We start from the raw sequence: 16,500 nt of genomic DNA, 5'->3' as shown, positions 1-16,500 counted from the left end.
ACAATCTGTGGAAAAGACACTGCAATAAACTGAAATTACTTTATCACATATACACCATAAACAGTTGAACTTTTTTGGAAATAATACTTAATATCTGGCTGTTGTCTTGCGATTGAGGTGGAGCTTTAGTGGTTTTTTGTTTTGGTTGGTTGAAAAAACGACTCAACTGTTAGGAAACTGAAGCTTTATTCTATGCCATCAGATGTCTGTGTTGATAAACCGCCTAAAAATGACAAAATCTTCAGTTCAAACTATTACTTTACTGCGCTCCAAACTATCTGCGCTGCGTAATTTGTTAACGAATTTGCCCTTCTCGTTGTGTTATTCGCTTTCTGCTCAGTAATAACAGCTTCGTGCATTTTAACGAGCTCTAAAGCATTTAATCACTGCCCAAGGGGGCCGGAGCCAGAGCAAACCTGTGCCAAGTCCAATGCCAGGGTCACCAAGTTGATTCCAGCCCTCCACGGCGGAGAGGCGGGCTGACGCTGGAGGGGGATGGTTTACAACCCTCTACTTTCCAGCTGAAGGTCTCCGGGGAGAATCATACTACCACGTCTGCAGAGGGGAGAGAGAGAAAGAGAGGGAGGAAGAAAGAGGAGAGGGGATCAAAATAAGCCGACTGGAGGATAGGGAAGAGGAGGACAGAAGGAGTTTCATGAAAACAAAGTCGGTTGCAACATCTGGAGCAAAGCGCAAAGCAGAATTCGGACATAAAATACGCACAGCTTGCAGCTCCACAGTCCCCCTTTTTCAGCAGACTTCCTGCTTCCAGAAACGTCCGATAAATCTGGCGACTATTCACCAAAAAACTGCGATAAGAATGCACAAAGCGGGACAAGTACTTTTAATAGTTTAACTGACTCCACTAACAAGTTCCACATTTGCTTTTCTTGATTTCTACTTTTGCGCAAAGTTTGATTTCCCCCCGAAAATTCGCGCACGGGATAACTTTTTTCACGCATGATGTTTTGACAAAAAGCAAAGAGGAGATTGTGCGAGCTGCTACAGGGACATCTGCCTGTTGTTTTTTTTTAAACCCAACTTTTTTATTTTATTTTTGAGAGTCGGGTGATGGCACCAGAGCTGAAATCTCTTGTCCGGCTGCTGCTGCTGGCGGTGGTTTGGGAGCTGAGCGCACAGGGGGCCACGGAGCGACAGATGAACCCAGAGGTGAGGAAAACTTACAGAAAGCCAGACAAATAAATCCAAGATAGCTGGATAATGCGAGGTCAACAAGTCCACATGAGATGGATAAAGCCAGATAAATAAAGGCGCATTAGATTGTTCAAAACAGGTCAAATAATCAGCTGGATAAATAAATCTAGACTTGACCAAGTTATCCAGAATAAACAAGGAAAGCTAGATAACTTGCTGTTTACGTTTTCTACATGAAATTATCCAAATATGTGACAGCATACACTGTGATTTTATGGCTGTGCTCCTAATTAGAATCATGATTATCCTGCTTTCATGGCTGCCATAATGTCTTTGTTATAACTCTCCATCCTGATGGATAATAATTTCTGCATTTCCTGGCGCAGGGACATATGGGAAGGGCTTTGACCCTGGGTTAGAGGAAGCAGACCATAATGATGATAGTGCTCATGAAAACACTGAGAAATGCTGAGAGGGGCAAAAGCAGGGGAGCAGGAGAAAAAAAAATGCATTAGCTTGTATTGTGGTCGGGGCAGAGAGGCAATTTCTGTGGGAATGGATGGAGGGATTGAGAGTTGTGGGTGCAGTTATATATTCAGAGGGATGGTGAGGAGGGGGGGAGAGGATGTAATTGTTGACATCTGTCCTGAGTTATGTATCAATGCAGCGGACGAAGGGAAGGTGGGTTTTACAATCTGAGAGGTTCTGCAGCATCTCGCTCCGCTGTGGAAAAACACCAATCTTCCAGTAGATCTTCCAAAAGTACCAGCTTGAGGGGAAGATTCAGTAGCAATGCTTTTGATTTTTACTACTTTCTGTGATCTGATCCCTTCAGTGACATCTGTACTGATCTGTTTCTGTCAGCAGCGACAGGATCTTCTGCTAAAGGTGCAGGATGTGACTCTGTTTTGATAATCCTACACACCTGCTTCCTTTAGTAGTATCAGGAAATACTGAGTGTGTGTGTGTGTGTGTGTGTGTGTGTGTGTGTGTGTGTGTGTGTGTGTGTGTGTGTGTGTGTGTGTGTGTGCAGGGTTTGTCGAATGCATGTACACATACCATCAAAGAAATACAAATTTTAATAGGTCATCCCGTGGCGCCGATCGTCTGTCCTGATTGCTGTATCCTGCCTATGGAATTATAACTCCAGCTGTGCTAGTGGAAGAAAGTGGAGTTGAGTTACTCCACTGACCTACATTAGACTGGATACTTTGAAGCACAATCCGCAAAATGTAAACAGGGTGTCGCCTCTGACCATAATTCAGAAAATTTTCAAATGTCATGACACAAACCAACACTTGACAATGAAAAATCTAACTTATCAGTATTTGAAGATGCTGTTTCCATCAGTAATCCTTGGAAAAACAGGCTAGCGGCTAAATTTGTAGCTTCTTTCAATGCAAATTTCAAGGAATCAGTCACTGCACACTTTCACAATCAACAGACTTAAAGTTCATCATTGGATGATGATGCAGAGTATTTCCTGATACAACAGGATTTTTAATCTACTGGTACGACATAATGGCGGCAAAGTCCAACCCAAGAAGAAATCTTGTAGTTTAAATAACAAAAATAACAGCTTAATCAGAAACGGTAGAAAGGAGAGACTTAGAATCCTAAATAGAATTTCGTAGCCAAGCTTTATAATAACCAAACATCCAGCCAATCACATTATCGCACTAATGTAAGCACTGGATCGTGAAACTGTGCACACGTGTTGTAGATCTACACCCTATAAGGCAAAGTCACCAAACTGTTAAGCTTTTTAAACTCTTTTTCAGCAGTTCTGACTTGTGATTCTGCAATTTTTATGTCCTGAAGACCATTGAAATGACAGTTAGGGCTTTCTTTCCATTCACTTAGATAGGAGCATGGTCATATTTAGCCAACATAACTATGTGGGGATGTTACAAAGATGGCTGCCAAGTGGCGAGACTTGCATACAAGCACTTTGGTTTTGCGTAAAATTCCTGATCCCCCTTTATCACTGTTCAACAAATGGCCAGACCAATTCCAAATATGAACAACTGTAAGCAATGCTACAGGACTTCTAGGTTTTATTGGGAGATATAAACTAGATGAGACTGAATGTGGGCAGAAACAGCAACTAAAACCAACTATGTTTTGATTTGCAAGTAGTTTGAGTCACAAAAAAAGTTTTTTAGTTTGGGTTGAACTTTATCATGACTATCAACAAGAATGTCAACAACACGTCTAATGTTCACATAAGACAAATATTCTGCCAGAAAAAGTACTGCTCGAAAATTTTACGTAGAAAGATGACCAAGATTCTTGTGGGTTTTTTAAAAACTTTTGTGGCCTCTGATCCCACACGTTGCCTGCACAAACCACAAATCAGGAGCATCAGTGCACAATTCTGCTGCTCAGTAGGATGTTTGCGCTTTAATTAAGAATAAACCTAACTAGGCTGTTTGTTGTTCAGTGGGCCTGTTCTGGCGAGATAAACAGCTGGAGGCTACGTGGACACACATAAGTCATTTCCTTTGGTTTGTGGCGGAGACAGGACGTGGGCAGCCTCACCTCTAAAACACCCCGGTGTGTCAGCAACCACCTGGATGTAGCACACACACAGATCTTCCATATGGGCACAGATTGGTCCCTCTGCATACGTACAAAGACATTCCTGCAAGCTGAGATCGTTCGCTACCAAGGAAGATATATGCTCGTGAAATGAGATGATGAAAGTGACGCGGCGAGGACAGTGTGGAGGCTGTTGCAGACCAGAAAGGGAGGCATTGTGGTGGTGGGAGTGATGCAATCTGGGAAAAAAGAAGGAAAATGAAGCAATTATCCTACTCAATGGGACAGGATGTAAATCACTGCTGTCGTGCAGACATCCTGTATCAATACACTGCCTGTCCAATTTCTGCTGCCCTCGAAGAGAAAAAGCAGTGACTTAACCCTCGTGTCGTCCTGCGAGTCAAAAGTGACCCGTTTTAAAGTTTGAAAATGTGGGAAAAAAATATATTTTCACAGTGAAACTTCTGATGTACACATTTTCAACATTTTTGGGAAATCTTTGCACATTTTTTGGTGGAAAAAAACAAATGTTAAAAATGTTTCTTAAGAAAGTTCAACAAAAAAAAAAATCAACCAAAATCCAGCGAATTTCGCAGGATTTTGGTTGATTTTTTTTTTGTGAATGTTCCTAAAGAAAATATTAGAAGTTTTATTGATATATATGTAATCATTTTAGATATTTTTAGGATTTTTTTTTGAAAGATTTTTATTCATTTCTTGAAAATATTTACAAGAATTTTCTTGCCAAATTTGGGGGATTTTTTTTTTTTTTAAATTAAACTTTCAAGGGAAACTTATAAGGAATTATTGGAATTTTCTTCCTGAAGGTTTTGCAAATTTTCAGAAATTTGGGGAATTTTGCTGAATTTTTGGATTTTTTTCAGACAAGGAAACAATATTTTTTGGTGCCTGTAAATGAGGACAACAGGAGGGTTAATATTAGTCAGATTGGTTAAACTAGTAACTTTGGAGTAGTTACTAGAGTAACTTAGAGGAAGGAAGGAGTGAAGAGCGTGCAGTTTTCAGCCAAAGCTTTTGTTAGGCTCATCAGTGGGTGGCCTGAGACAGCTTCCCTGAAGAAAGATAGAAGGTGTTGAAGGAATTAAGGAAATACTCAAAGTCATTACCTCATTTCCGGTTCTTAAAAGAAGCCAGCAATGAGCCAAATTTCGAAAACGGCTTTTCTTTTCTTTTTTTTGACGAAATCCAGCCATTGAGAATATTTTGGGAATAACTTCTTCCTCAAATGACACTGGCAGAAATGTGTGTTTTTCCACTCTTGTGTCACCGGGTCTTACTGCTGTTGGCTGAATAAGGGTTGTTTTAATAGACAGCATCTGGGGGATTACACACACTGAGAGAGGTTTCTACATGTGTGCAGAGGAGCTCCCGGCCAGAGGGGTCGGAGAGGTCGTAAATGCCTTCCTCGAGGAACAGCGTAAGCGTTGGGCAAACTTTCATGCAGTGAGAAAGAATTCAAAAAGTCGGTGAAGGTGTTGCAGTGGATATGCCTCTGTGCACAAAAACTCGCTGACACACAGTCACACGGTAACAGCCAGTAATGAACTGTTGCAAGCGAAGTGGATTTCACATGTTTATGACATCTGACATAATACTGCAGGAGAGAGTGGACGTGTAATGAGGAGCTGTGTGTGTGCCGTATACCCAGCATGCCTCAGCTGGACTCCCATCGCTGTTGACCAGAGTTTCTTTCCATTGGCCTTCACCAAACGGAACAACTGACTCGCTATCCCTTCTTCTCCTTTTCTCATCCTATGCAAAACGAGCGCTCTGCCTGGCGACACCCATAGCAACCATTGTTTAATTCTTGTAGATCTTCCATTAAACCATAAACCCACATCATTGCATGTGAGCGAGCGTTACTGTAAAAATCCCCAGATCTGGCTTTGAGGTGCTTTCGCTCTGTGCGTCTCCAAGTTTTTGTGTTGTTAAATATTAAGGGATCATGAGTGACTGCAGCAATAAAACGCCTCCATCCATCAATTTTAAGCGCCAACCGAGGGTGCTGGAACCAAAGGGGAAATTTTTACAGTTTCTAGGAGATACGTGGAAACATTAAGAGTGCTCAAGTAATTCAAAATGATGTGAGTTTATGGTTTAATGGAAGATCCACAAGAATTAAAAGTTCTGAATTAAAAGTGCATCCTGATTGCAAACTAGTTATAGCACCTCAAAGGTTTTCACTGCATGAAAGAAAGACATTTAAAGACCCTCTCTGGTGAGTTTTTAACTTGTTAACATGCCAATATGGTGGTTTGATGTGTCCTTTACGTTGCAGCCAGTTGGGAGTAGTGGGTTGAGAGAAAGACAAGAAGTCCGTAGTTCTGCACATTCAACAGGAAGTTGTAGAAACTTATAAATATGTACCTTTGACACCAAAAGAATACATTTTTAGGGGTAAAATCAACAACTACAGACTTTAAACAGTAATACCTGGGTCAACTGCTAATCTAAGTAAATGATAAATGGTGAAAGTAGCTGGCTTAAAGTCAATGATAAATAATTACGATATTGGGTCATTAGTGAAGGAGTGAGTCTGACATGGCTGTGTGAGTAACAGAACATGCTGGGAACCACTGCTCGACTTCAAAAGGCTGTTTTAGTTTGGACTGTCATCTCCTGTTCTACTGTAAACAGTGACCACTTCCTCCTGCTGCTGCTTTAGTCGCCCTGCCCGTTACTGTAGTCAAAAATAGTCGGTGAATAAGACTTTGTCAAGTCACCTGAGGGACCCATGAATGAGGTGTGGAAGCCTTAAAGCTAAAACAAGTGTTCAGTGTAATTCAACAGCAGTCTTTTGACTGAGCTTAGGGCAAAATGCAGGATTTTCTCAGAAAGAACACAGCGAGTGTGTAAAGGAGAAGAATAAGGTTTCAATCCCAGTCAAATGAGGCCTTCGAAACGCTTGAATTTACAGTAAACGAGCCAGTTCTACAGTGTGTGTTTGACTTCAGGAGAGGCGAAAGGTAGATTTGTTGATTAGAACAAACTGCAGGAGTCTCAACGTGACTCTTAATTACAACCTCCAGATCCAACGGAGCTTCATCTTCCCCTCCTTGTGCTCCTCTTTTTCCCTGCTTATGGTGTAACAGTGGCAAACAGTGAGTCTTTATGTGTCCACTGGAGCTACATGGGTGAGTCAGAACCAGAAAGAGCTCATTCAGGGGTGAAGTCTAAACACTGGGACCTCCATGTCTCCATCGGACAGACATAGAGGGACAGATTAAACCTTCAGGGGCCTCCAAAGCTCCAGCTCAGACTCAGCCAAACTGGATGAGCATCAGTCCTTTGATACAACTAGAATAAAACATATAGACCCAAAGCACAGAAACAATTATGTCAGCACATTCACTTGCTGTACGTTTTCTGTAGAAAATGCTGAAACAAGGCAGAAAGAAATAGTTTTGCCCTCATCGTATTTACCAACTATTAGCAGCAGATACGCATTACAGCAATAATTGAGCGGCTCAGGGTGTGGTTATTCATGAGTATTTACCCTCCAGCCTCTGGGTTTTCCATAAGAGAGGGATAAAGAGAGAGGAGAAGGGGTGGAGTGAAGAGGCGAAGACAGAGACATGAACATGGGGGGAAGAGTTTGACTTTGAGGTTTGGATGCGACTAGGAAGAAATTCCCAGTTAAATTACTGACTGACGCTGCTGCTTGAAATCGGCTGAGGTTGCCCAAGGCCTGAGTCTCACCCTGGGACACTCCCTGTCTTTTTCTCTTCTCTCCTTCCATCCCTTTCTCCACACACACACACACACACACACACACACACACACACACACACACACACACACACACACACACACACACACACACACACACACACACACACACACACACACACACACACACACACACACACACACACACACACACACACACACACACCTACTCTGTCCATACTTTTGAATCCAAACCAACCAAAACAAATAACAGATCACATTAAGTTGTGTCAAATCAAGCCCCATCATGCAAGGACAAATCCCACACAGACAGCTAGGCTTTATCAGTCAAGCTCCCTTTATATTCCAAACCATGAAACACATCCTGAAAGTGCATGACAAGCTCACAAAGTCACTGTGTACACCAGAATATCAAAGTGGTCTCAGTTTACACTGTGCTTACAATAGCCTCAGTGTTATTTTTTCAGCTCTGCTTCGAGAGGGAAAGAGTTTGGGAGAAGCTGTGTGGGAGAGGTGCAGAGCGAAGCTGCTGGCACTGGTTCATATGTCAAACCAGCACCGCAGTAAAATGGGTTTCCAGGGGAAAGTAAGGTCAAGCTGAGCAGACACCGAGGGATCCAGAGCTTGGCCTTCATGACCATCACTGTCTGCTCCAAATGTTTTAAAAAACACTTTAATATAGTCATTTAGTTTTGACTGAACTGGCACACAAGCAGCTACAGAATAACTTCAACGCTGAAACTCAAATTAATCTTTAACTCTTGGAGGGGGATTTCCTCGTTCAGTTTCTGTTGAAACCTAAACTATCCTTATTTGAGGCAGTGTTCTTTCAAGCCAACCTTAGTTTTAATCAGATCTAGTCCACATACTCAGCAGAGTGTCCGTTGTTGATGGTTGAATTACTTTCGTGTTTAGTCATTAAATGGAGACATGCCAGGTGCTTGAAACTGATGTTTTCCCTGCTGGCTACGAAATACCAAAACACAGAGAGAAGTCATTTGAGGGATTATTTTCGCTGTCCTGAACTTTTTGTCCTTCATACCAAACACTTACTTTGACCTGGTTCAAAAACAAGCATCAGGTGCTATATAAGAAGTGTTTTGTGTGTCTTTACTTGGCTTCATTTTGGTATATGTGTCATCAGTCTAATTTTTTGCTTTCATCTACAGTCATGGCTGCAACAGTACGGTTACCTGCCTCCAGGAGACTTGAGGACTCACGCCCTCCGTTCCCCTCACTCCGTCTCCTCAGCCATCGCCGCCATGCAGAGGTTCTACGGCCTCACCATCACTGGCGCCTTCGACGACAACACCATTGAGTGAGTACCATCAAACAGCTTTATTCTATGTGCAGCGGTGCTCAAACACGTGAAAGGCTCAGTTTGTTATGTTGTTGTGAGCTTAATGTTCGTTTTGTCTGGCAGGGCTATGAAGCGACCTCGCTGTGGCGTTCCTGATAAGTTTGGAGCTGAACTCAAGAGCAACCTGAGGAGGAAGCGGTACGCCATCCAGGGCCTGAAATGGAACAAGAAAGAAATCACTTTCTCGTAAGTCAGCAAAGCTTGGACAACTTCAGTTTATCTTTGTATCCAGTAGACTCGTTTGAGAAAACTTGAACTGATGAGACAATTACTGAGCAATCCGAAATCCCTGTCTTACCTCTTCTTTCCTCTCCCTCTCACACCCACAATTACACACTGTTTAGTATACAGAACTACACCCCAAAGGTGGGTGAGTATGAGACCCATGAAGCCATCAGGAAGGCCTTCAAGGTGTGGGAGAGTGTCACCCCGCTTCGTTTCCGGGAAATTCCCTACAGCTACATCCGCGACAAGGTGGAAGAGTTTGCCGACATCATGCTCTTCTTCGCAGAGGGTTTCCACGGTGACAGCAGCCCTTTCGATGGTGAGGGGGGATTCCTGGCACACGCCTACTTTCCTGGTAATGGCATCGGTGGAGACACCCACTTTGATGCAGCCGAGCCGTGGACGATTGGAAACCAGGATCTGTTAGGTGAGGCTCTATGTTGAAATGGATATTTGGACAGATACGTTTTTTTTCTTCAGCAAATCCCTGAAAAAATGATGACACAAGAGAGCTTAAAGGTTGGCAGTTGCTGTGCATGTTTTTAGTGAGGAGTTGCTGCAACAGGCCCAGTCTTGTGTCAGGACATTTGAGGCAGTGAACGCCTGGTTGGAAGAATTTTTGTTCGAGCAGCTCACTTAAAAATTTGCAGTGTCAGCCCTTTGAGTCAAAACACATTATCACGACTTGCAGATGATTTTATTTTTGATCAGGTAAATGTGTGCTCTTGAGTCACTTTAAAATGAGGAAACAGCAGAATTTCCTCTTTTTTCTCTACAAATCTTTCTCTCATGCAGATAAAATGAAGGTCTAACACTTTACTCTCAATTTTTAAAAAGTCTTTAAATAGTGTTTTGGTGTTGGTGCTGTTTCAGGTAATGATGTTTTCCTTGTTGCGGTGCATGAACTGGGTCATGCTTTGGGTCTTGAGCACTCCAATGATCCCTCAGCCATCATGGCTCCTTTCTACCAGTGGATGGACACAGAGAACTTCCAGCTTCCTGACGACGACCGCAGAGGCATACAGCAACTTTATGGTGAGTCGTTACTGAAACCACTACTAAAGACTCTCTTTTCTGGTTACATTTTTCACTATTAAGTTTGGAGCAAAATGAGCGTCACTGATGCGCTGCCACAGACTCTGCAAAATGTTGCATCTCCAAGCAACAGCTTTCTGGTGATAGATAAAACAGTTTGCTCCAAACAGTTGCTATGGCTGTTTAATTGGCTACTGTGTGATTCTCGGTAAAGTTTTGTCTAAGTAGAGATATAGTAGGATGTAATAGTATGTGTCCGCAGGATCCATCATTTCCATAGTCTCTATTAGTTGTCAAGCAGCAAGCAATGCATTCTGGGTGTGCTGTGTTATACTTTGACAAACAGAGCGACGCATTGGCTACACCTCATTTGCAAGAAGTTGAGGTCAAGGCTAACTTACGACTTCTGGAAAATTCCAAAAAACTTTTTAACCATCAGCAAAGACTACCAACTACCAAAATGAAGACAGATTCAGCAAATGCATTGCTTGTTTATTGGCCTCAAACAGTAGACAAGGTTTCCAAATGAGTCACCATGTTGGTCCTGTTCCAAATCTGGAAGCAGACAGCCAATGAGAGAAGCTGTCATCAAATCAGGTGTAGCCAAGGTTTGCTGTAGGAGGGTGTAGCCTGTATTTGTTTCTTGATTGAGAACATCCAATCATTTGGTGACATTGCCTACTTGTGCAGCCATTAAATGTCTAATTCTGCGAAGCATGATGACCCTTTGTGTGAAGAAACACCCCTGTTGTCACGTACCATTAAAGGTTGGTTTTCTAAAGAATTGTCATATGTCCTTGTCCACACAGGGTCTGGATCAGGCCCTCAGCCCCCTCCTGTAACACCACGTACGCCTTACCGCAGCCCCCAACCCACATACGCACCAGACAAGCCTCGCTTTGGCCCCAACATCTGTGATGGACACTTTGACACCATTGCCATCCTCAGAGGAGAAATGTTTGTGTTCAAGGTATGCCCATCTAAGAAGGCCAGAGTTTTGACCAGATTTTGTTTCGGAAGCTGTTAGTGAATCTGTTTTTGTTTTTCCCCTTTCAGGACAAGTGGTTCTGGCGAGTACGTAACAACCATGTGCTGGATGGATACCCCATGCCAATTGGTCACTTCTGGAGGGGATTGCCCACTCATATTAATGCTGCTTTTGAAAGGGAAGATGGGAAATTTGCTTTCTTTAAAGGTAAGTCTGATTTACCTCCACGATTAAACAATTAACAGCTTACATGTATAACATATCTCGTCTCTATTTGCCGCTATCTCCCTGCAGGGGACAGGTATTGGGTGTTCAGTGAATCTATTCTGGACCATGGATACCCTAAGAGTCTTAAAGAAATGGGCACTGGGCTTCCCAAAGATCGGATAGACGCTGCTCTTTTCTATACTCCCACTGGACAGACATTTTACTTCAGAGCAAACAAGTGAGTCAGCATCCTTGTGTATGTGTGCCACAATAAAACTGTGCTGAAGTTCATAAAATAACGATGCCAAGGAAAATCCTACTCCGTCACGACCACCAAAAGATATGTTTACATCTTGACCATGTAAAGTTAAACATGAATTACAGAACTGCTACTCATTTGAGCATGAAAATAAACCTTGAGGCAACTTTAATGCTTGCAGTTAGTATAAAAAAGGGGATAAACCATGACAGTCTGTCATTATAAAGTACAAACACCTACATTATTGCACGTACCTCAGTTTTTGGTCTGAGTCTGTCCTTTTGAAGAGTTCATGCTGCTCCGTCTGACATATTTCTGCAGACACAATGCTGATGTTGTGGTCTGCTCGATGATTTAACTCGCTTTAACTCACTAGAAACAAACTCGCTGGATCAGAGCAGCTTTTAGGTTTCAGGGGTCAAAAGCAAGTCAGGGACAAAGTAATTCAAGAAAGGTTCAACTCAAGTATAAATCTGTCAAAACAGTTTTCTGGCCAAATGTGAAGCCAAGTCTAGGCTGAAGTGTTTTAGAGAAAGTCCAGGTCATTTGTTGAGTCATTATAGACAAATCCAAGTTGAGTTTAAAGTCAGGTATTTAGTCTTATGAGAAAGGTCTAAGTCAGGTCTGAAATTTAGGTTCAAGTCCTGTTGGTCTGTTTCAATTCAAGTCTGCGAAATCTCAAGTCAAGCCCCAAATTCAAGGCCAAAATTTGACCACATTTGTGACAAGTCCAAGTCAAGTCTTCCAGAATCAGGTCAAGTTGAAACCAAGTGCAAAGTCTGTCAAACCAAGTCTCGAAAAAAATCTTATATCTGTTTGGTCAAATTCAAATTGACACTGAAGTCATTCAATACAAGCAACTACCAATTTACTATATTTAGTCTTTCAGGTGTAGTTAAGATCAAGTCTTCGTCCTTGTCTCGTTGCAAATTTATGACATTACAAAATAAGTCAAGTACTTTAGGCCAAAGAAAACCCAAGTTTTAAGACATTTATAAGAAGCCCAAATGCAAACAAAGTCTCTAGAGTGTCAAAAAAATGTCTCATATGAGTCCTAAATCCTTGTGGACAAGTCTAGCCTCAAGTTATTAAAGACAAATCCAATCCAAATATGTTTAGTCTTAGTCTGGGTAAAGTTTCAAAGGCTAGTTAGTTGTTTAGTCTTTTAGGATAAGTCGAGTTTAAAGTCATGCAAGACAAATTCAAGTCATCTCTCAAGTCTGTCAAAACATGTCTCAGGTCTCAATTTAGTCAAAATAAGTTCCAAGCTTTCAGGTAACCATTAACTCATCACCACTACTGTTTTCTTAACCTTTCTCCTATCCTTTTTTTGTTCAGGTATTACCGTTTCAATGAAGAATCCCAATCAGTTGACGATGGCTATCCGAAATCTGTTAGTATGTGGCAAGGCGTTCCTGACAACATCAAGGCAGTCTTTATGAGTAAAGACCAAGGTAAGGGTGTTGTAAAGTACATGACCTAGATTATTTCAGTACATGTTAGTGTGGGCTGATGTTACGAATAGTGTTTTTCATGCGTCTTTCCTCAACCCCTCAGCATACACCTACTTCTACAAAGCCAACAAGTACTGGAAATTCAACAACCAGGTGATGCGCGTGGAGCCCGGCTACCCAAAATCAGCCCTTCGTGACTGGATGGGCTGCCCCAATGAAGACCCGAAGACGGACGGCGGTCGAGGTGGAGGACACGACAAGGACAAGGAGAGGGACAAGGAGAGGGAGAGGGAGCGGGAGAAGGAGAGGGACAGAGAGGACAAGGACAGAACTAGAGACAAAGACAAGGGGAGAGAGAGGGACGAGGACCGAGACAGGGAAGATAGAGACAGAGTGATTGAGGAGGACATCGATGTGACCATTATTAAGACAGGTGAAGGCAGTGGAGCGGCGGCGGTGGTCGTGCCGCTCTTCCTGTTAGTGTGTGTGATCGCGGTGCTGGCAGCCCTGGTGTTTTTCCGTCGCTACGGTACCCCACGCCGACTCCTCTACTGCCAACGATCTCTACTGGACAAGGTGTAGACGGAGGAGGAGGAGGGGAGGTAGAGAGGAAGATGGGGAGCGAAAGAAAAGAAAAATTGGGAGTAAATGTGTAACGCAGGTAACAGAGCAGGAGGTGAAACAGGAGAAAGAGCGGAAGGAAAAGTGCCAGACTTGCATTTTAAAATATTCTTACCACTGCCAGATTCCTTTTACTCTTTATCTCTGAACCACTCAGTCCTTCCATGTTTTCTTTCTTTCCTCTCCATTCTGTCTCAGCCTCTCTTCTCGTGGTTACTGACGCCAGCTCATTGCTGTTTGTTTTAGCCTTTTTCAATGTCATATTTTTAGTTTATGTCAGTTCAGTTTGTGTCCTCGGAATTTCCACTTTGAACCTGCATCTTTACGACGCCCGTTTCAGCGTGTTTCTTTGCAAAAGCAAACAGCGTCTTTGATTGTTCATTTCCCCCCCAACCCCCGACACATTAACATGCACACACTCCGATAAAAACACACACACATATGGAAACCACAGTGGCACAGTCATTGTGTTTCCTAATCTTCCAGTAAAACGACATGTCAGAGCCAGTGCAGACCATAAAAGGGAAACAAAACATTACCCTGCAGCCTTATGAAGCATGAGATACGCTCATATCAGACTAGAGCAATGAATACAACTGTGTCTTCTCCTTTCACATTAATGTCTTTAGTGTTGATTATTATTATAAGTGATGCTGTCATTACTATTATGACTATTACTATTATTGTTGTTGTTCTCCGTGTAAAGAATGTTTTTTGTATATTGTCATTAAAAAGTCCTGCTGGACAGTGACATACAGTTTTGAAAGTGGCCTTTAATTTTATATGTGGGGACAGTGAATGGGGGAAAGGGGTTATGTATTCTTGAAACTTGATTGTTCTTTTTTTATACCTTGAATCCAACTCAAATGAAAATAAATCAAAGATCTGAAAATGACTCCTTTTTGTCATTGTACTTACTTTTGTACTTGTACAGTTTTCAATTTAATGGTGCTACATTGCCAGTCAGGGGTTTATAAAAGTAGTTTAACAACAACGATAATACTAGTGATGATGATGATAATGATAACCATCTAGATTTCCTCAGTGAGACTGTCTGTGTACTTATATTTTTTAAGCTTTTCTTACAAAAATAAAGTAATTTCAAAAGTCTTTCTGTGCTTTGATTTTCTGCCATCTACTCTTCAGTATTCTAATCGTCCTATAATCCACCTCTTACCTGGATTCTTCGACTCTATCTGCAGAATTGATCGCATCTCTCTTCCACCTCGTCTTCCCCAGTCTTCCTGGACCTCCAGGTTTCTTGTTCCCCGACTGCACCACTCTGCATTACTGGGGCTCGGAAACTGGCAGGCCAGAAACTGGGTCGGAAAATGCGGACCGGATCCAAAGCTTAAGTAGAAACAGGGATGAAGACGACAGTATAAACCCGTTGCTGCACAGCAGGAAAACATATCTCAGCTATACAGCTAAGAGAGAGGGTGTGTGTTTAACAGGGTGTTTCCATACTTATGAGGACCACACAGTCTCCATAAGCGTAGGATGATGAAGAAACTCAAAGTGGAGGATGTTCTTTTCCTCAAGATCTAAGGCTTGGATTTGACAAGCAGCGAAGAAATTGATTTCTTCATCGTCGTCTCAGTGGGCGAATGCCGTTCATGCATGTCCTCACAAGCACAGCATTACAAACACACACTCATGCATGTTTTGCACGGCTGTAAATGCCCGTGTTTGTGTATTATGTGCCGTGTATGTGTGCACTCCCTTCAACCATGAGCCAATAAAAGCTCAAACAGCAAACTTAGGCGTCTCCTCTCTCCCCTTAATGATCCCGCTAATGAACGACTGCCATGCGCACATTAAACTCTCTGTGAGTGGGTGGGGGGTCAGCGGCTCTATGATATGCTATGATTACAGCAACAAGGCTTTATGCAATTAAAAGAGATGAGGTATTTTCCTATTGTGCCAGAAAGATTTAGGGCGCCCATTTGTCTCCACTTTGCTGCAGTGTTTTGAAGAGCTGGGGCTGAAGGGAGAAGTCACGAGGCTTTTTTGGGGGGGGGGAGGAAGGAGGAGTAAGAAGAGTTAAGTCACATTTGGAGGCCAGAGATGGAGCAGAATTCCATGAGCAACATCTGGAATTCCGACTGCATCATGTGAGCCAGACACACAGCAGGACACGGCATTGAGGGGATGGGGGATGGGAGGCGGTTGAGATTAGTTAATTAATCTATATTTGTGTGCATGGTGTTTTCCTTGCTCTACTCATCTCTGTGACCTGCACACAAGTCAGACATTTAGCTGTGGGTCACAGTTTAATGTTTTCAGTCTTGCCCAGCTGACTCTGCAGAGCAGAGAAAATAATTGCTTCAGCATAATTCTTCCCCGCAGTCCTCTCTTTTCTTTTCTCTGTGTGTGTAACCGGAGAGCTTTTCTTCACTGTCTGCGAAATGACTCACTTCTCCTTCACAAAGTCTAACAAAAGACCACACCACGATGCCCTGGCCTCATCCAACCATCGCCTCACTCGCTCACATTTCACCCAGATAAATGAAAAGGTAATTCCTTGTCCTGCAGGGCCACTGCAGTTCACACTGTCCTCTTTTTTTCAATTTTTTTGACAAAGGCTGAGCTGAAACTCTTTTCTCATATTGCATCTAATCTCAGCAATCATCTCCTTTAAATGCAGTCAAATTCTACTCAACAAACGTCACTAACAAGCTCCTTTTATGTTTTGGCCTGTCCACTTTCAGGCGTGTACAGGCTGATGAATAGAAACTTCCCAACAGGGGAAGTCCTGCTTTTGCCTATTGTGTCTCATAATAGCCATCATACTGTAAACTGCACATTTCCCACTGAAACGAGGAAGAATGATGAACAGGGAAGGGTTATTGTTGCACCACTCTGCCTGGTAACAAGGATGTGGGATGGTGGAAAGGTGGGAACTGGTGAGTGGCTATATAGGTTACACATGGTTTTCATTTGC

At 42.6% G+C, this 16,500-nt stretch overlaps 1 protein-coding gene across 1 annotated transcript; it reads left to right on the top strand.

Moving 5' to 3' along the window:
• The first annotated feature begins 542 nt into the window (after nt 1–542).
• mmp14b (matrix metallopeptidase 14b (membrane-inserted)) lies at nt 543–14,666 on the top strand. Its single transcript, XM_023284535.3, has 10 exons — nt 543–1,170; nt 8,577–8,725; nt 8,831–8,953; nt 9,112–9,419; nt 9,866–10,027; nt 10,837–10,997; nt 11,084–11,222; nt 11,310–11,460; nt 12,820–12,935; nt 13,039–14,666. Exons 1-10 carry the CDS (start codon nt 1,072–1,074, stop codon nt 13,515–13,517), a joined length of 1,887 nt encoding a protein of 628 aa, XP_023140303.2. The 5' UTR covers nt 543–1,071; the 3' UTR covers nt 13,518–14,666.
• Nucleotides 14,667–16,500: the final 1,834 nt, after the last annotated feature.

This window comes from Amphiprion ocellaris, chromosome 10 (genome assembly GCF_022539595.1).
Source record: "Amphiprion ocellaris isolate individual 3 ecotype Okinawa chromosome 10, ASM2253959v1, whole genome shotgun sequence".
NCBI lineage: Eukaryota > Metazoa > Chordata > Actinopteri > Pomacentridae > Amphiprion > Amphiprion ocellaris.
The sequence above is the reverse complement of the archived record's forward strand: the minus strand, read 5'-3'. Positions and strand labels throughout refer to the sequence as shown.